General features: G+C 37.2%; 1 protein-coding gene and 1 long non-coding RNA gene across 51 annotated transcripts in view; one reads left to right on the top strand and one right to left on the bottom strand.

Annotated features, from left to right (window-relative positions):
- Window positions 1-2995, top strand: part of LOC147843263 (uncharacterized) — a 38369-nt gene extending 35374 nt beyond the window's left edge. The window contains exon 2 of the long non-coding RNA XR_015496450.1: window positions 2870-2995. This is a non-coding gene — a long non-coding RNA (uncharacterized LOC147843263). The remainder of the gene's footprint in view (window positions 1-2869) is intronic.
- The window catches only part of neo1a (neogenin 1a), a 328844-nt gene that overhangs the window by 95619 nt on the left and 213435 nt on the right, over window positions 1-19790 (bottom strand). For 31 of the 50 annotated variants that reach the window (NM_173218.2, NM_001328497.1, XM_087258719.1 and 28 more), the window contains 1 exon segment: window positions 13550-13686. In NM_173218.2, the coding sequence (NP_775325.2) occupies window positions 13550-13686 (137 nt within the window). 50 annotated transcript variants of the gene reach the window in all.

The following is a 19790-nucleotide window of genomic DNA, read 5'->3' as shown; positions in this document are numbered from 1 at the left end:
CATGGATGTCCATGCCAATGGTTTCCACCTTTCTTAAATGTATTCTTTTGCATTAACAGAAATAAGGAAGTCAAGTAGGTTTAGAAAAAAAAGTGAAGGGCGAGTAAACGATGACTTTTCAGCATTGGGTGAACTATCCCTTTAAGCCTTTTTCATCCTAAAGAAAATAATACCAACTAACCTTTTGAGAAAGTACACAGTTCAGTTGTGCTTTGAAAACAACACGAGAGAAGCTAAGATAAAGCTAAATCATTCATTTCATGCTCACAGTCTGGTTACGCTCCCTATACATTCAGCGTGGGGATTATAGAGATGATAATAACATCTCGAATGACCACACGGCTCTTATCACTGCCTCGCTCGCATTCATGAGCATGTCTCAGGTTTCCTGATGTATACCAGACAATATCAAAGCTTAACACACACTGTTGTTTCTATTCATTTACACCGAGGTTATTAAACCTTTGCATTTTAAAAAGAGTTTTAATTTTGATACTACACTCAAAATGACTTTTACTGTTTATTCAAACTACTTATTTAAAATTAAAACAAAATAAATTATAAAGTTTTTTTTTCGAGACAACCTAATTGTTTTATGTTCAATCCACTTCAATTTGAAAAACCAATAAAGCTAACTAAATCGATTTGTGTTGGATTCCTGAAATTGTGTGGTATCCAGCGTTCATTGATGGTTAAGCTATCTTATTTAATCCTTATTTAGGATGTTGGTCCCACTTTATATTAAGTGGCCTTAACTAATATGTACTTACACAGGAACTAATAGTTTGTTACATTGAACTTATTGTGTAAATGCATGTATTTACTGTGTACTTATACTTGATTAAATACATGTATGTAACTACATCTGTAATTAAATTTTGTAATTACATTTGTAAATACACTGTTGACCATCCCTTACACCTTAACCCACCCTTAAACCTACCCATGCCACCAAACCTGTCCACAACTCAACCTCTATCCCAACTCAAAAGCACCACAAGTGTTCTCACATTATAAACACAGTAAGTACATTGTATTTATTCTTTTAATGTAAGTACATATTAGTTAAGGACACTTAATATAAAGTGGGACCAGGATGTTCTTCAGTTGACAGAGTTTGTAGAAGTTTTTCTTATGCATCCCAGCCACAAGCACCAACTCTAAAAGGGGGTAATGTAGTTATTCAACTTCACGGTTTGTAATGTAGCAATGTGTATCAGAATAATGTTGGTTGGTTCTTTTACTTGAAAGCTTAGGTTTGATTATTTATTATTGACACCTTACAGATATTAATTTACCTTAAAGAGTCATGAAACCCCCTCTTTCGGTTCAAGTCTACATCCAATTTTTTTTTTAAACTGCTTCATGATGGGCGTGGAGCTCTGTGAGCAGAGGGAGAAGTGGGTGTGGCCAGCAGAGCAGGGGAGAAAGAGGGGAGCAAACAACTGTCAGTCAGGTCTCTTGCCCTATTTATTCCAACCATTAGCCCTGCTGGTAATCAGGAGGATTTTAAACATAGGCGAACACAGCAGCATGGATATAGGCGATGTGTCTGAATGGTAACAAACTCAACTGATAAAATACAAAGTCCGCCATTCTCTAATACTCATACAGCGCTCCTGACAAAAATGCTTGCTCCAAACCAACAGCTTTGCTAAATCAGCCTTGACAGCATCACGGGTAAAAAAAAACATACAACAAACCCTGGGAATCGTGGAAACAAACACATACAAGCGTTCATTAACGGCTAAACACTGTGTGCCGTGCGCGGATGCGTTTTCACAGCTTGGCAGATCAGTCTTGCCTTCGGAAAGCACAGGCTCTCATGAATAATTAAGCAGCAGGGTCTTCTTATAGGATAAGAAAACTCCTCTATGAATAATAATGAGAAACTGACACATCATCACTGGACAGGCAGATCAGCTGATAGACTAACAACAGATTAATCAAACTTTGTCTTTTGTATGATCCATATATTTGCCAAACATACTTTTTTCGTACTGTGTTGCATACTTCTTAGAAGGAACTGCCGACAAGAGGGAAATAGCAGAATATGAATATAATGTGTGTTTGTGGTGGTGGTGGTGGAGGGTGCACTCAACTATTCAGTTTTGGTATGCAGAGAAGGGTTGCAGAAAAAGGAAGTATGTTTGGGTGCAACGGCCAAAGGGCGGGAGAAACTGCAGTCACTTGATTGACAAAAGTGACGTTACACCAAAACTCCACCTGTTAATATTAGCTTTGTGTAAATATTGCAGTCAGGAAAATGTAGTTTTGTTACGCACTTCCTGAATGTAATTCTTGCATTCTTGGAGCTCTGTTAATTGAATTATTCATTTGAATCTAATAAATTACTAATATTTTTGACATTGAAGAAAACCCTCTCCTGACCTATTTTTATTGAACAGTAGACTGACTAGTTATTCCAACATGCCCCCAAAAACTATTTTAAATCTGGAAGATGAAATTAGCTGACAAAAGCTCCAAATTTTCCAATTTTCCCCACAGTTTAAGCCGACAGGTGCTAATGTTGTCTTAGCTGATGCTAAACACACACAAATCTGTTGAAATCTCAAAATAAGTACTCGAGGGTTTGTTGAACCTTTACAGTTTGCTCTGATTGTTCAGCGTTTACACTACCATTGAACACACTTTGTAACATTTTATTTATCAAGTTTAAGAGTCTCTTTAACACTTATGTTTTATTTATTAGACATAAGAAATTATATATTTTTGGTTAATATTTTTGTTTTTGACTATTAAAACTATTTGCCTTAGTAATGCTGGTAAATTAAAATAAAGTGGTTAGATAAATAATAATATCCTAATATTCCTAAATGGACTGTAAAAAATATTCAATAATTATTAGGGATGTAACGGTATCAGAATTTCACGGTACGGTAATACCTCGGTATGAATGTCACGGTACGGTATTTATTGAATCATTTACAGGAAAAAAAAAAACTTTTGAAAATACTCCAAAAAAGTGCCAAAAGTGTCAATGACATACAAATTAGCCATCTATCTGTTAGCTTTGAAACAGGAACTTCAATTTTAATAACAAAAAATTATTAAACCATGTAAAAAAATTAAGTTTCAATTTAGTAGTGTTAAAAACTCATCACATTTAACATTTAATCACTCACTTAGATAGAGATGGGTTTAAAGGAAAATTATCATATAACTATAATCTGGTAAAAGCTGGTATCTCTGGGTATTTACAATGTCCCCTGCAACAGAAAAAACCCCTCTCATTTGGGACTGAGGATTCTGGGACAAGAGAGATATGACTTGGCCCATGTTGACAGCAGTGGGGTAACGTTGTGCATTGTCTTTCCCCCACTTGAGAGGACAAACAATGAGTGAGATAGAGATCTCTTTGCGGTACAAGTCAATGTCTGCATCAATCTGAACAGTGTGCTGTGTTTCTGCAGTCCCCATGACTGTTATTAGTCGTATTCCCCAACTTGCAGGCACGTGCACACATAGGGCTCAACCTGTGCAGTGTACATGCCCTTTTTAGTCTTGGATAGAAAATGCCCTTCCAAAACGATCAAAAGTGCCGCCGCGACGCGACACAACCTCCGTCCAGTCCAGCCCTTCAGTAGGCGCGCGATAACACCTCTCTTGAGTATGCGCGCTCAACCCCCCCTCGGCGCTTTACAATACGCGCGCCACAACACAGCTGATCAGAACGCGCGCGACAGCACCGCTATTCAGCACGCGCGCGGCAACAACACCCGCTTTAGGTTCGATCATTTCCATCTTTTTTTCATCTCCGCTACTAGCAGCACACTCTATTTCCGCATTACTGGATCTGTAGCGACAACAGACCGCAAAGGATTATGGCCACGCCGGGGCTGATGGGAAATGAAGTTTCAGCTACCTCCCGTTCGCTTCATTCGCCTGAGCAAATTTTCTCAGAAGACCTATAGTTTTACCGAGTCATGCGACTTCGGTAATATCGAAAAAATTTAATATTGCGGTATGACGGTATTTACAATACCGTTACATCCCTAATAATTATTGATACCAGCCTCCACTGCTGAGACTGCAGCTCTGCACAAAACTTTTGGTCAGCGGAGAAATTAAAATAATCGTGCCGAACTGAGTCTGGTTCTCTCAAGGTTTTTTTTCTTCACTCTCCTATTGGTGAAGTTTTTTTCCCTCTCCGCTGTCTTCACTGGCTTGCATGGTTCAGGATCTGTAGAGCTACGCATCGATGAATTTGCTCTTCAGTGTTTGAACTCTCAGTAATGATTTTAAACCACACTGAACTGAGCTAAACTGAACTGAACTTAAACACTAAAAACTGAACTACCCTGATCCAGTTACTATGACCATTTATGTGAAGCTGCTTTGACACAATCTACATTGTAAAAGCGCTATACAAATAAAGCTGAATTGAATTGAATACTGAATGATATCAAACATTATATCGTGATAGTATTTTTTTTTTCTTTTGCTGTCTCGTCCAGCCCTAGGGCCTTACGTTCTCCCTTATGTTGTGTGAGGCACTGAAAAAACAATCTACCAATGTTTAATAGCATTCTGTATTTCACAGTATTGCAAAAACAGAGAAATTCCCTGACCAATCACACTAGCGCACATCTCTGCATGCTGAAGAGCTGATATAAAAATGTATTCACAGCTGTTCTGCTGGTTGACATTTAAAATCTGAGCAAACTAGACAGACATAGGTTTATTTAACATTTCACATTCCAAACAGCTGTAGATGAATGCTTCAGATTCAATACAGGCTGCTCTGTCAATATTGCGTTAGTATGTTGATTACCACCGTAAAATAATGCCGACTTCCTGACAAACAAGCAAACAAGGCCAGCGCTCCTCAGGGATTACGATCACAAATGTGAATTTCATATTTTTTTGTCAAAGCACTTACATGAATTATTCAGCAAAAAAGCTGTTTATTATTTCGAGAGGTATTTTTAGTGTCCGGATTCATTTTCTAAGCAAATGAACTTGCGGTTGTGTGTTACCAGTGTAATTCCTGGGAGTGAAGTTCCCTTCATGTAAACAGCCCATTGTTTGGTATATTTGCAAGTATTATTATGCGCAGTGTTCTGGCTTTATGAGTGGAAGGTTTGGATGACGTTATAAATATTACACATTTTGAAATTATAATTATTACTCTATATAAATGTCTAGATCTAGATAATAATGTCTGTACATTTAATACCAATGGTTTAATATATTTAAAAGAGACACACATAAAGATCTCAGACCATCTTCTACATGTTTATCTTTATTTCGATTTATCTTTTTATTTTAATTTAATGTAGTTTTGTTATTTTTTTATTACTCGTTTTAAATGTCTATATTCTTACAACAACAACAATAACAACAACAACAAAAACAACAACAACAACAACAATAATAATAATAATAATAATAATAATATCTGTAGATTTAATACCAAATGTTTAATAGCTGTAACAGGGATACACATGCATATTTTTATATGTATATCTTTATTTTGTTTTGTGTTTCAATTTCAATTTCAATTCAGCACAAAACCCTAGACAGCAGTGCATGTCAGACAGTTTCTCAAGGATGTACTGCCGTATCGCGTCTCAATATTGTTAAACGTGATATTTAATTAATCTTGTCTCTATCTAACGACTCTTCGTTCTTCTGAATCTATCAGGTAAGGTGTCAAAGCTTCAATACACTGCTTTCAATACAATCTGTCAATACAATCTTTCGCTTTCACACTTACTTAGTAATGTTAGCGAAAACCTCAGATACTGTTGGTTGGTTCCTAAGGATTGTGCACCTTTTTTATCAACCAAGTTTGTTGACGCATTAAAATGACACAGATCACTCCATATTCATGCCAGATTCCCACAGAAAAAAAACGTGATTGACAGGTGGTCGTTTGTGTGTAACTTATCTTTATTTGTTTATGATTTGGTTATGCGTAGGCCCACATGAAATCTGCGCCTGCAGAATTTCGCAGATTTTTAGCCCGTAATTGGTTGTTTATTTACTTGTGTAAATGTGTGTAAATTCATATTTATTAAGTTTTTAAATAAACTTAAGTAATATTATTGCCTAATTTATTTACTATACAGTTTGTAGAGAAATATTTTCTCTTTTAGTAGATATATTATATGAGAGTCTTGCTTTGTTTACCAAATAAAGTGGATCTAATTGAATTTGTAAACATTAAGTAACAGTAAAAAGGTATTATTTTTATTTGATATATTAAGGTTTTAGGTATGATACTCCCAAAATCATTCAGCATAATCCCACAGATTTTTACCAAAATTCTGTGCAAAAATAGCTAAAAATATCCGCAGATGAGCGCGCAGAATTCCGCAGATTTTCCGCAGAATTCGGCAGATTTCTGCTGATTTTTAGAACATCATTAATTCTGTTTATTTACTTGAGTAAATGTGTAAATCTGAATTTATTCAGTTTTTTATTCAGTAATTTATTACTTTTTATTTCATATATTAAGGTTTTAGTTATGATACTCGCTGGATACTAAAAAAATAATTCCACAGAAATCCACAGATTTTTACCAAAATTCTCAGCAGAAATAGCAAAAAAATGTCCGCAGATTCAGTCTGACCCTAGTTATGGGTAACACAAAGACCCTGTGGGTCAGTTGAAATGGTTGGCTAAAAATAATTAATTCATTATGAATTAATTAATTACTTATAAATACATAATTCACTGCCACCTATGACGACGATGCCATCGTCCATCGCAATGTCTTACATTAGACATCATACAATGCCAAATTGATCAACCAAATTTGGTGGTAACCAAATTGGTTACCACCTGTCCACTCGATCCCATTCCCTCTCATCTCTTGCAAGCCATCTCTCCTGCAGTCATACTAACACTGACTCACATAATTAACACATCTCTTGACTCTGGTTTATTCCCCACTTCATTTAAGCAGGCTAGGGTAACCCCACTGCTAAAGAAACCCAACCTGGACCATACGCTACTTGAAAACTACAGACCAGTATCCCTGCTTCCATTCATGGCCAAGATTCTGGAGAAAGTAGGGTTCAATCAAGTTCTGGACTTTCTTACTCAAAACAATCTCATGGACAAAAAGCAATCCGGCTTTAAGAAAGGCCACTAAACTGAGACTGCCCTGCTCTCGGACGTGAAGGATCTCAGACTGGCTAAAGCAGACTCTAAATCATCAGTCCTCATTTTGCTGGACTTGTCAGCTGCTTTTGACACTGTCAACCACCAGATCCTGCTATCTACGCTCGAGTCACTGGGCGTTGCGGGCACTGTTATACAATGGTTCAGATCTTACCTCTCTGACAGGTCATTCAGGGTGTCTTGGAAGGGAGAGGTGTCCAACCTACAGCATCTAAACACTGCATCCAAAATGGTGAAAAGCCTTGGAGTAACGATTGATGACCAACTAAACTTCTCTGACCACATTTCTAGAACTGCTCGATCGTGCAGATTCGCACTCTATAACATCAGAAAGATCCGACCCTTCTTATCTGAACATGCAGCTCAACTCCTTGTTCAAGCTCTTGTTCTCTCCAAACTGGATTACTGCAACTCTCTACTAGCTGGGCTTCCAGCTAACTCTATCAAGCCTCTTCAACTGCTTCAGAATGCAGCAGCACGAGTTGTCTTCAACGAACCTAAACCCTAAACGAGTACATGTCACTCCGCTGCTAGTCCGTTTGCACTGGCTGCCAGTTGCTGCTCGCATCAAATTCAAAGCTCTGATGTTTGCCTACAAAGTGACCTCTGGCCTTGCTCCTTCTTATCTGCTCTCACTTCTGCAGATCTATGTGCCCTCCAGAAACTTGCGTTCTGTGAATGAACGTCGCCTCGTGGTTCCATCCCAAAGAGGAAAGAAATCACTTTCGCTCACGCTCACGCTCAATCTGCCCAGTTGGTGGAATGAACTCCCTAACTCCATCAGAACAGCAGAGTCACTCACTACTTTCAAGAAACGACTAAAAACTCAACTATTTAGTCTCCACTACACTTCCTAATCTGCAATTGCCTCTTTGAATATCACACTAACTGTACTAAAAAAAAAAAAAATAATAATAATAATAATTACTAATACCACTAATACTTCCCTTCTTAGACTTTACAGACCTGAAACTTGCCTATAGCACTTATTCATTGTTGCTCTTAGTTGTGTAAATTGCTTCCTTGTCCTCATTTGTAAGTCGCTTTGGATAAAAGCGTCTGCTAAATGACTAAATGTAAATGTAAATGTAAACATCGCCCAGCCCTAGTTTGTATGTTTAATACCAATTAATTAATAGCTGTAAACAGGGACACACACCTATTTATTTATATAGATTTGAATATAATAATGTTTATTTAATTGATTTCACTACTTAACAGTTCCTTTGTATTTTTAAAGTATTCACCAAAGAAACGGAGTATGTTAAAGGCTTAAGTGAACATATGTAAAACTTATATTAGCCTATCTGTAATATAAAATTCTATGAATACACACGTATAGTATATAGAGCCTCACTCTTTAGAAAAGTGGTTGGAAATATTGAAAGAAAGACATTTAAATACCAGTTCTACATATGAACGTGTCTAAATGTAATCCAATCAACCAAAACACATCGTATTGGTGTGTAAACAGCTTTTATCCTTATATTCAGACCAAATCCTAAACGCTAAAACCCAACTTGTGTTGAAACAATGCACAATGATCGGCCAACAGCCAATATTAGCAGTAAAGAGCGTGTTTGACAGTGGCTTGGATTGGCTTTGACTTTGGCATTGCACCTCTTGTGTGAGCTCTTGGCTTTGACTGCGCCATCGCTCCCACACAATACCTCTGCCACCCACAAGGGTCTGTTTTGGGTCCCCCCCCCTAGTTTCTCTCATCTTTTCATCTCGTCACAGTGCAGGATCAATTCTCGGCAGACAGACAGATGGCCAAAGCTCATTACACACCACATATCTGCATGAAATCCGCAGTCCAGATTCAATGCGATTTCACACCTGTCTGAACCATCTCACGTCCCTTTCATCATCGCACAATCACACCTCACGCGCTCTAGTGTAAATCCCGAACGCTGTAGCATGAGCAATTACGCAGAACACTGTACTGTAAACATGTCTGAAACATGGTGAAATCAAAGTACTGAAATGTCAGAAAACGTCTGGGATTTTCATCTAAATTCGTCAGTCACATTCACGCAAAACGTTCATACACAGATTTCTATTGGTTGATGTTGTCATATTGGTAGCAGGCATTTTGAGATGTGGGTCCAAATTTATATTAGGTGGTCTTATCTACTATGTGCTTGCATCAAACGATAAATACAAAGTACTTAGTGTGTACATAATGCAATGCAAAACACTTCTGATGCTCTTGAGGAGGGATATGGGTAGAGTTGGGAACAGGTTTGGGGGTATGGGTAGGTTTGAGGGTGGGTTAAGGCAGGGGTTTTCAAACTGTGGGGGGCCAGCACCTATTAAGGGTGGACGCGAGACATTGAGGCATGCACTCGAGTAAATTATGATGACGATTTTTATGCGATCACTAGAAGGAATATTATGATTAATGTTAGCATCACAGCTAACTATCAGGCACCTGTAGAGTTAATGCATTCTAGTAAAATATATACAAATAAATCAAGCGGATGCTTTTTAAAATGAATGACGGTGAATAAAGGTCAACCCGGTGAGCTGTCTGACAAAAAAGTGCTCTTCTGAATCAAATCAGCAGGACGCCCATCTGGATCTAAAAGCCCGTGCACACAGAGACGTTTTTTGCTGGCGTTTTCCATCGATGTTTAACGCTTCGTAACTAAATAAAGGGCGTCTATGTGATTGTGCACACCAACACGCAGAATGGCAGGCGCAAAAGCGTCATTTTTAAAAAAACGCCTCACGCTCGTTTTTTTGTTTTGACGCGCGGCGTCAAAACCTTCTCCACCAATCAGATCGGCACTTTTGTTCACGTGCACGAAGCTGCTAAAGTTAAAGTAAACAGCACTTGGAGGCGCTCAAGCGCAAAACTGTCAATGCGAGCGCACATTGAAGAAGATGCCCAGACGCGATATGAACGTGGAGCTGCTTATTGCTCTTTGGACAATAATCATTTCTTCATCGCTAAAGCTGGAGTTGCTGCTTAAACCATCCATGCTTGTTCGAGTCACCAATAAGTTTAACAACAAGCGTGTGAACTTCCCCTCCTCCTCTTCTTCTGTGTTAAAAGCGGATGTCAGCTTAAAGTTGTGCAGCGCCATCTAACGAGTGATTTAGCATACTCTTCTGCTTGACGCCAGTGAAAGCGCTTGGGTTTGAACACTGAAAAACGTCTCGTAAAACTAAAACCGCCCCGGTGTGTAGGAGCCTTTACACTTCGAAGACTACTGACTACATTACATCAGTAATAGTTATTTGCCTTAATCTGAATAAGACAATAATATAATTACGTGAAGTGCTTTTTGAAAGTTACGTCATCAGGCTATTCACGTTTCCTGCATGAATTCACGAGTCTCATGTCATTTTGGGTGCTTCATCTTCAATTTCTCGACTTTAACTGCAGTTCGGTAGTTTCACGTTCACTCATGAACATTTATGCCCCCGAGACAAACTGGGGAATTTGATGCGAATATGAAGGACTGGCGGAAAAGTGTTGTTTTTATTGATAACGCATGTCGAATGGAAAGAAAAAACTTCTGCATTTCGTAATGTGCGAAAAGTCCTACATGATGGTAATAGTTTGATTGGGGTGTTTACTTCAATAATGCCACTAATATATGCATACTCCACGTATTAATTCCTTTTCTGTTTAGTTCAATTATGACTTTAGTCGCATTAAGGTAATCAAAAATCGCTATTTACATGGTAGACTCTTAATCAGAGTATTGTCTTAATCACATTAAAATCGTATTAAAGTATTGTTGCCCATGTAAACATACTCCATGTTCGACACCTTCAGGGCTCTGCGAACTTGACTTTGCGAAGCAGCATTCTCTGTGTGTGTGTACATCAAAAGCAAGTATGCTATGGCTCATGCTTATTGACAGTGGAAGATGATGTACGGTTAGTCGCGTCAGGAATCCGACCAAAGATTAGCATGTTGTCCTCAAAAAAGGCTCAGCCATCACACTGAATCAGGTAAGTTATATGCTTCATTGTGAATAATTCTGCGCACTTTAAATGCAGCAAGTAACATGTGAATGATGTTTGCGCATGCATTATAATTTTGCCTGGGGGGGTGCAAGTGAAATTGGGCAAACTTGGTGGAAGCGTGTGTCCTGAAAGTTTGAAAACCCCTGGGTTAAGGAGTAAAGGATGGTCAACAGTGTAATTAAACATGTAATTATCGATATAATCAATCATAAGTACAATGTTAAAACGTATTCACACAAAACGTACAGTATGTTGTAACAAATGATTAACTTTGGTGAAAGTATTTATTAGTTAAGGCCACCTAATATGAAGTGGGACCAAGATGTATTGACATTTCAGAGCAATCATACAAGAGAAAAAAAGCCGAAATCCAGTGCTCTTTATGACATAAGGCCCTATCATACACCCGGCACAATGTAGTGCAAGGCGCGGCGCAAAAGTCTTTTGCTACTTTCAGCTCGGCGCAAGGGTCATTTTGAGGTGTTGCGCCACACTGTTTAAATAGCAAATGCAATTGCGCTTACAGTATATGTGTGCCCATAGGCGTTCTGGTCTAAAAAAGCAGGCGTGTTTTGGCGGTTGCTATTTTGAGAAACTGTAAATAGTCTGTTCTTTAGACCAGAACAAAGTCCGTCTATTGTCTGGTGCAAAGTGCGCCTGGCTTAACCACTACAAACAAGATGCAGAGCAATACGCAAATATGTTTACATATGAAAAAGATATTTTAAGGATATATATAATAAGGATATATATAGGATATAAATATAAATGATTAAAATATTACAAAACATATTAATTTCTAGCCTACATGAATTTAAAAACCATACTTTCATACTTTCTTCATCTCGGGAGGCTTTTTCAGTTCATTCATAACAATTTGCTTTTGTATAATGTTATTATTATTAGCAGTATTATTTATTATATCCATATTTATATTTGTTTTATTAAAAACAAGCTTAGATTTGTCCACCTGTCAGGTTTTAGACCATATGGGGCATGGCAGGTGTATTTGGAAATAACTCAGTATTTTGAGCACACTTTGTTATTATTAATCATTTATTCGTTTGCTGGAAATTAGAACTGAATTTAGAAATAGTTTTGAAACAAATCTTTTCGCTTAACAAACAAAATTAATTATTTATAGGCTAATTGTTGTTTGTGCAGTAAGGTTTCCCTATCCACGAGAGCAAAAGCGAAAGTGAACTTACTTTACGTCGTGTTATTAGCAAATGCGCTTATGGCACGACGCAGCTCGCTCTTAAACGTAATGGGAGATGAGACTCTAAATTGGTTGATTCTCAAAACACACCTATAACTCATTAAGAAAATAAACTCAACCCTTTTAGACCATGCGCCATGGCGCAAAGCGGATTTTCCCATCCTTAAATTAGCAAAAATGCGTTCTGACACGCCCTGAAAGCGTTTGCGCCCTGCGTTTTGCTATCTGCGCATGGACTGTCAAAATAGAGCCCAAAGTGTGTAATATAACAACAGATTGTGGAATATGATTGTGGCTTCATTATTAAAATGAGCTCAAAATCAAAATCCCAAAATTATTATCAGAATCTGAGCTCTCCTTTATTTTCATGTGAATGCCTCATTTCCACTAAGCAGTATGGTACAGTTCGGTACCCTAAGGAAAGCGTCTTTTAAAGTGATACGGTACAATTCGATATTCTGTACTTTTGACAATTTAACTAGAAATAAATGTGTATCGGATAGTACTTTACTGAAACGCTAAATGGAAACAAGCCATCATAATAATAATAATAATAATAATAATAATAAAACACAATATTCTGCCAAGGGTGATGCAGTGGCGCAGTAGGTAGTGCTGTCGCCTCACAGCAAGAAGGTCCCTGCGTGCATGGGTTCCCTCCAGGTGCTCGGGTTTCCCCCCACAGTCCAAAGACATGCAGTACAGGTGAATTACGTAGGCTAAATTGTCCATAGTGTATGAGTGTGTGTGTATGTGTGTGGATGTATCCCAGAGATGGGTTGCAGCTGGAAGGGCATCCGCTGTGTAAAAACGTGCTGGATAAATTGGCGGTTCATTCCGCTGTGGCATCCCCAGATTAATAAAGGGACTAAGCCGAAAAGAAAATGAATGAATGAATGAATATTCTCTCAATCTTTTTAAAGAAAAGAATCCTCCGCACTGCTTGAAGACCTCATACTGTATTGTTTTGTGATTGTTTCCACAGTGGATTAATTAATAAGCATCAAACCCGGTGTGCAAGGATTATCTGTGCATGACAAATTTTTAGGATAACTAATAAGAAAAAACAAATATACAATTTTCCGGTTCGCCATGCAGACCCTTTCCTGTGAACAGCACTAGAGGAAAAAGCTTTACAGTGTGACGCGACAATCAACAATCGACTAGGGTTTAAGCATTAAGGTTTAATCTCACCCTTCAGCGTGAGCTCAGCCTGGGCCTCAATGGACCCATTGGTGTTTTCTGCGAGACAGTTGTACACCCCGGCATCCTCCTCTGTGAGATTGAAGATCCGCAGACTCCCCCCGCCGAGTATCTCAAAGCGGCCACTGCTGGGAAGAGAAGAAAAGAGAAAAAATAAATAAATCTTTCAATATTACAGTCAACTGTATACACAGTTGAAGTCGAAATTATTAGCCCTTCGTGATTTTACTTGGTAATATTTCCCAAATTATGCTTAACAGAGCAAAGAAATTTTCACAGTATGCCTGATAATATTTTTTCTTCTGGAGAAAGTCTTATGTGTTTTGTTTTGACTAGAATAAAAGCAGTTTTTCATTTTTTAAAATCCATTTTAAGGTCAAAATTATTAGCTCCAAAATTATTAGCAATTTTTTTTTTCTGTCTACAGAACAGACCATCATTATACAATAACTTGCCTTATTACCCTAACCTGCCTAGTTGACAGAAATTGGCAAATAAAATATACAAGGGGAGCTAATATTTCTGACTTCAACTGTATACCTAACCCACAAACATCAAAGCTAATTCAATAACTCCAGCAGAGATGCAACGTCTCTCATGCAACAACATGGAATCTGTCTTAATACAATTCGCAGAATATGGCAGCGTCAATATCGTGGTGGTTTGGTTTAGGTCAAGGTCAGGCTTGGTAATCAGAAGGTCTCTAGTTTGATCTTGACCAGGGGCAAACAATCAAATCACCATTGTGCCCTTTAACAAAGGCATTTTACCCTCCAGGGTGTATCAGAAGAAATGGCCTCCTAAATAACTGGACTGTTTTTATAAAAGGCTTTACTAAGAAAGGCTTTACTCTTTACTAAGACAGTAGTGAAAGAGGAGCTTTACAATTAAAAACTTTTGTTTATCTCAGAAGGTCAAAGCTACATTGATATAATTATAAAATGATGAGGAAAAAAAGTTTATAATTACTAAAGTTGAATAATGATGATCTATTTTCTTGCTCTTACATCAACCGCCACCATTGAATGACATCAAACATTTATAATAAAGAATTTAATTTATGAGAAACATTAGTTTACCAATACCTAATGTAATATGAATCTCATTCAGACACATTTTAGGTTTGTATTTATTTATAATTATGTTAATGTTATTATCATTTTCAGAATTATGTTTTTGCGGAATTATGTTTTTGTTTTAATAAAAGGCACGCTTTACCAAGACTGTATTGAAAGAGGAGCTATAATATCAGAATACATTGTTCTTTTATCTCAGAAGGTCAAAGTTATACTGTTATAAAATAGGGGAATGCACCAATAGGAATTTTTTCTTTTTTTTTTTGGCCAATATGATTTTAACCAAAAAAAAATACAGATGTCAATATTGTTAAAATGCATACAGTATACAGTTTTATACAACAGTTCTGTCTGGTTCTTGAATATGATTGGCTGATAGCCACACAATATTTTGCCAGTAACATCACACAAAGGCCTCTTCACCCTTCACTGTGTATTACTCCGCCCACATAAAGCAAGCAACAAGCAGAGACACTAAAGTTTGTCAAATATTACTGTTGTTAGACAACAAAATGTACTTTTGAGGCTTTTTTTAGTCGAGAATGTAGTTGTTTAGATTGCAACTAAGCAGTTTATTTGTAAGAATAGTGCCTATTTTAAAATATTTTCAATTTCTGAGAGCTCGTCGGCGGCCAAAGACGGTTGACATTAGCCCCTTTCACACAGTGATACCGGTAAATATCTGGAAAATTTCCGGAACGACTTTACCGGTATATTCAAAAAAGCGCTGTTCACACAGGCGAGGACGTTACGGAAATTAACTTCTAGCAGCTAAATGTGTCTGGAAAAATATTCAAAGGCTTTTATCCTCACAAACCGAGCGGACGTAAATGCGTCTGACTGTTGTGATTGGCTAAAGCAGACGTCTCACGTCAGCACGTTCTAGACGTGCATGCGCTTATTACGGGAATCTTCCTTCTGCATTCACACAGCGCAACATTCCGGCAAATTGCCAGTAATGTTACAACTTCTCTTTCCAGAAAATAGCCAGAACGAATTTACCGGTATTTTCAAAAAGGACCTGTTCACACATACAGACCTTTCCGGAAAATTGCCGGCAATTTTCCGGAAAGGTCTGTATGTGTGAAAGGGGCTATTGTCTATCCACAAGACGGCGCCAGAACCTCATAATAAGCCCTTGCTCAGTGTGTTCTCTTAAGCGTGAATAAAAAGCTGAAAAAACGGAAGCCTCGTGGTTTTTTAAGGTGGACCGGATAGAGTCAATAAGAAGCTGTGAAAAAGAAGCTGGATTCAGCCTTGTCCCTCCTTATCGCAAACACAACAGCAGTCTGGTGAGATATCTCTGTAGACGGATGGCATTTCATGTCACGTTAACATAAACAAATAAACTAGATGAGCAATATCACACAAGTAGCAGAGTGCTATGGCACTCAGCCGCAATAGTGCTGATATCTATTTAACACTCAACTGTCCAACAATAAAGACAAGCACAAGTTAAGGTAAAAAATACAATATGATATAAATGAGCAATCTTCAAGTGTGATTTTTTTGCTATTCAATATTTATTTGAAAAAAATAAGAGTATAGTTCTTAATCATATCCGTCCACAAAATAGAAACATCTAATTTTTCGTTGGTTTCAGTACAATATGTAAACACAGAAGAGATTAAATAGGTAAATTATCAAAACATTTCGGTAATTTTTTAGCGAGATGCAAATGGTCTATTGCGATTCAATGGTTTATGCTAAGTTAAGCTAAAAGTGCTTCCGCCAGACCTGGAGATCGGTTGAATGGATCCAAAATATATAACAAATTAACACAATATGAAGAGTAAGTCATTGCTACACCAATGTTACATCTAAATTTACAGAGCGTGGCATTGCAAAGGCAAATGTGTCTTGGAGGATGTGTACGGCCTTCTGTCAGACTGACTGTGTCCAAAACCCATGGTTCCAAAGAATGCTCCTTGTCCCATAGCGTGGTCATGTTGGTTATATTGATGCACATTTGTTTTGATTATATTGTCAGAATAAGAGTATAGTTCCTAACCATATCGGCCTAAAAAATAAAAACTTTTTCATTTCTGTTGGTATTAGTACATTATGTAAACAAAGAAGAGGTTAAATAAGAAAATAAATTAAAACTTTTTGGTAATTTTTCTGTGAGATGCTAATGGTCTAATCAAAGTCAATCATCTATGCTAAGCTAAGCTAAAAATGCTCCCAACAGACCTGGAGATTGGCTGAATGGATTTAAAATATATAACAAATTAACACAGTATAAAGATTTCTACACCAATGTTAGCGTCTAAATTTACAGAGCGTGGCATTACAAAGGCAAATGTGTCCTGGAGGAAGTGTACAGCCTTCTGTCAGACTGACTGTGTCCAAAACCCACGCCAGACCACAGGACCTGCAGAAGAGCGAGAAACTCCATCACACATACCTCACCCTGAAGGAAAACCAGCAGGTGCCATAAAGGAGCTCTTTGTCCTCTGGGCTCAAGAAACACACAGTGAAACACGTAGGCCCAACGCAGCGGTGCATTTCCACCTACGGTACGTTTCATTCCTCGTGTTTTTCTTGCATGGACTGTGACGTTATTAGTCATAGGCGCTTTAAAGAGAGTGAATACAGAAGTTCCACACACGAGTGGATCATCTAAGCTGTCAGTAAACTCTGCATGTGTGTCCTGTTAAGTGCTTTCAATGCTTTAACTTAAGGAAGGAAAAGTTATTGATCTGATGATTTTTCTTTTAATTGCCAAAGTGCGATTTTTATCAGACTAGGTGTCCTTGAAACTACATCAAATGAACAATTAAAAATAAAACTAATTACATTAAACTAAATAATAATATAATAAATTGAATACTAATAAAAAAGTTGTATTCTGACATACAACAGCCGCATGCATAAATAAATTAACAAACAAATGTATGCATGACTGAATGAATGACTGAATGAATGAATGAATGAAAAAACAAAATCTTTTTTTTAATCAAGATTTGATTTTTCACCTTAAGAAAAAAACAACATCTTTAATTTTGTCAAAATTACACAGAAGTTATAATTATAATACTTGACAAATTCTGTAATAGTAATGTGTAATAGTAATAACTAATTCTCCAATAGTGCAAATGAATAGCTGGTACCTAATTACATTTTATTTGTTTCTCTTGAAATGAATTAATTTAGTGTTTATGTTTATTAAATATTTTATGCTAGAAAAAATACCATAAGTCACATAAACATACAACAACAACAACAACAAATACTACTACATCTAGTACTACTACTACAACCACAACTACTACAAATGCAACTACTACAACTACAACTTCTACCACAACAACGACAACTACTACTACTACTACAAGTATTACTACTACAACCACAACTACTACACATACAACTACTATCACAACAACTACTACTACTACTACTACAACTACTACTACAGATACAACTACTACTACCACAACAACTACAACTACTACAAATACAACTACTACCACAACAACAACAACTACTACTACAACAACCACAACTACTACAAATAGTACTACCACAACAACAACAGCAACAACTACTACTACAAATACAACTACTACTACAACAACAACTACAACTACAAATACAACTACTACTACTACAACAACAACTACAACCACAACTACTACAAATACAACTACTACCACAACAACAACTACTACTACTACAACCACAACTACTACAAATAGTACTACCAAAACAACAACAACAACAACTTCTACAAACACAACAACTACAACTACTAAAACTACTACAACTATAACTACACAACAACAACTACTACTATTACTACTACAACAACTACTACTTCAAACACAACTACCACTAATACTACAACAACTACTACTACTACAATCACAACTACTACAAATACAACCACTACAACAACAACAACTACTACTACTATTACTACTACAACCACAACTACTACCACTACATCGACAACTACTACTACCACTTCAACAACCAAAACTACAACCACAACTACAACAAATACAACAACTACTACTACAACTACTACTACAATTATTACTACAACTATTACTACTACAGCTAAAGTACTACAACTAAGCTGCTACAACAACAACTTCAGCTACTACTACAACAACCACAACTACTACAAATACAGCAAATACTACTTCAACTACTACTACTAAAACTATTAATACAACTAAACTACTACAACTAAACTGCTACTAAAGCTGCTACTACTACAGCTACAACAACAACAACAACTACTACAAATACAACATTTACTACTACTACAAATACTACTACAACTAAACTACTACAACTACAACTACAAATACAACAAATACTATCACAACTACCACAACAACAACCACTACTACTCCATGACTACTACTACGATTATGACTACTACTACTACTCCTACTACTACACTATGACAACTACTACGATTATGACTACTACTACTACAACAACAACAACTACACTATGACTACTACTACGATTATGACTACTACTTTTACTCCTACAACTACAACAACAACAACAACGATAACAACGACTACTACAGCGACTACTGATACCAATAATAAAAATAAAACCAATAACAACAATAATCATGATAAAAATAATAACCTAATAAGCTTTTCAAGTCATCAAATAAACGAAAATGGAGAAGGAGAAATACTTTGACCATGTTGAACAAAACATTACGTTAATTCCTCCCATTCATTACTCAAAAACAAAATGACTGTACAAGTTTGCCATTTACTATTATTCATTCTGGACTGTCAGAGCATTACTGGTGTTAAGGGAGCAGTAATAATTTCACTCTGTGTGTCTGTGTGTAGAGTCGCCTCAAATAACCCAGAACTAATGTGCACCGGCTCACAACTGCAGGCAGGTTAAACTGCATATGCCATGATGTATATCCAGTGTGCCGCTCTAAGGCCAAACTGCTGGCATCCGTCAACAGAAATCTAACACCAAACTACCGGTGGCGTGGACCCAACCTGCCTCAGAGCAGCCAGTCTGTGATTGATGCTGTCATAAGATACAAGTGAGCCAGATGAAAGGCCGCCTTGTCAACAGCTCAGAAGCTTATGGCAACACCCCCACCCTTAACTGTTCAGCTCCGTGGCTGTGACTCCAAAAAACAGAGCAGCTACTAATAA

This window comes from Danio rerio, chromosome 7 (genome assembly GCF_052040795.2).
Source record: "Danio rerio strain M-AB ecotype USA chromosome 7, GRCz13ab, whole genome shotgun sequence".
NCBI lineage: Eukaryota > Metazoa > Chordata > Actinopteri > Cypriniformes > Danionidae > Danio > Danio rerio.
The sequence above is the reverse complement of the archived record's forward strand: the minus strand, read 5'-3'. Positions and strand labels throughout refer to the sequence as shown.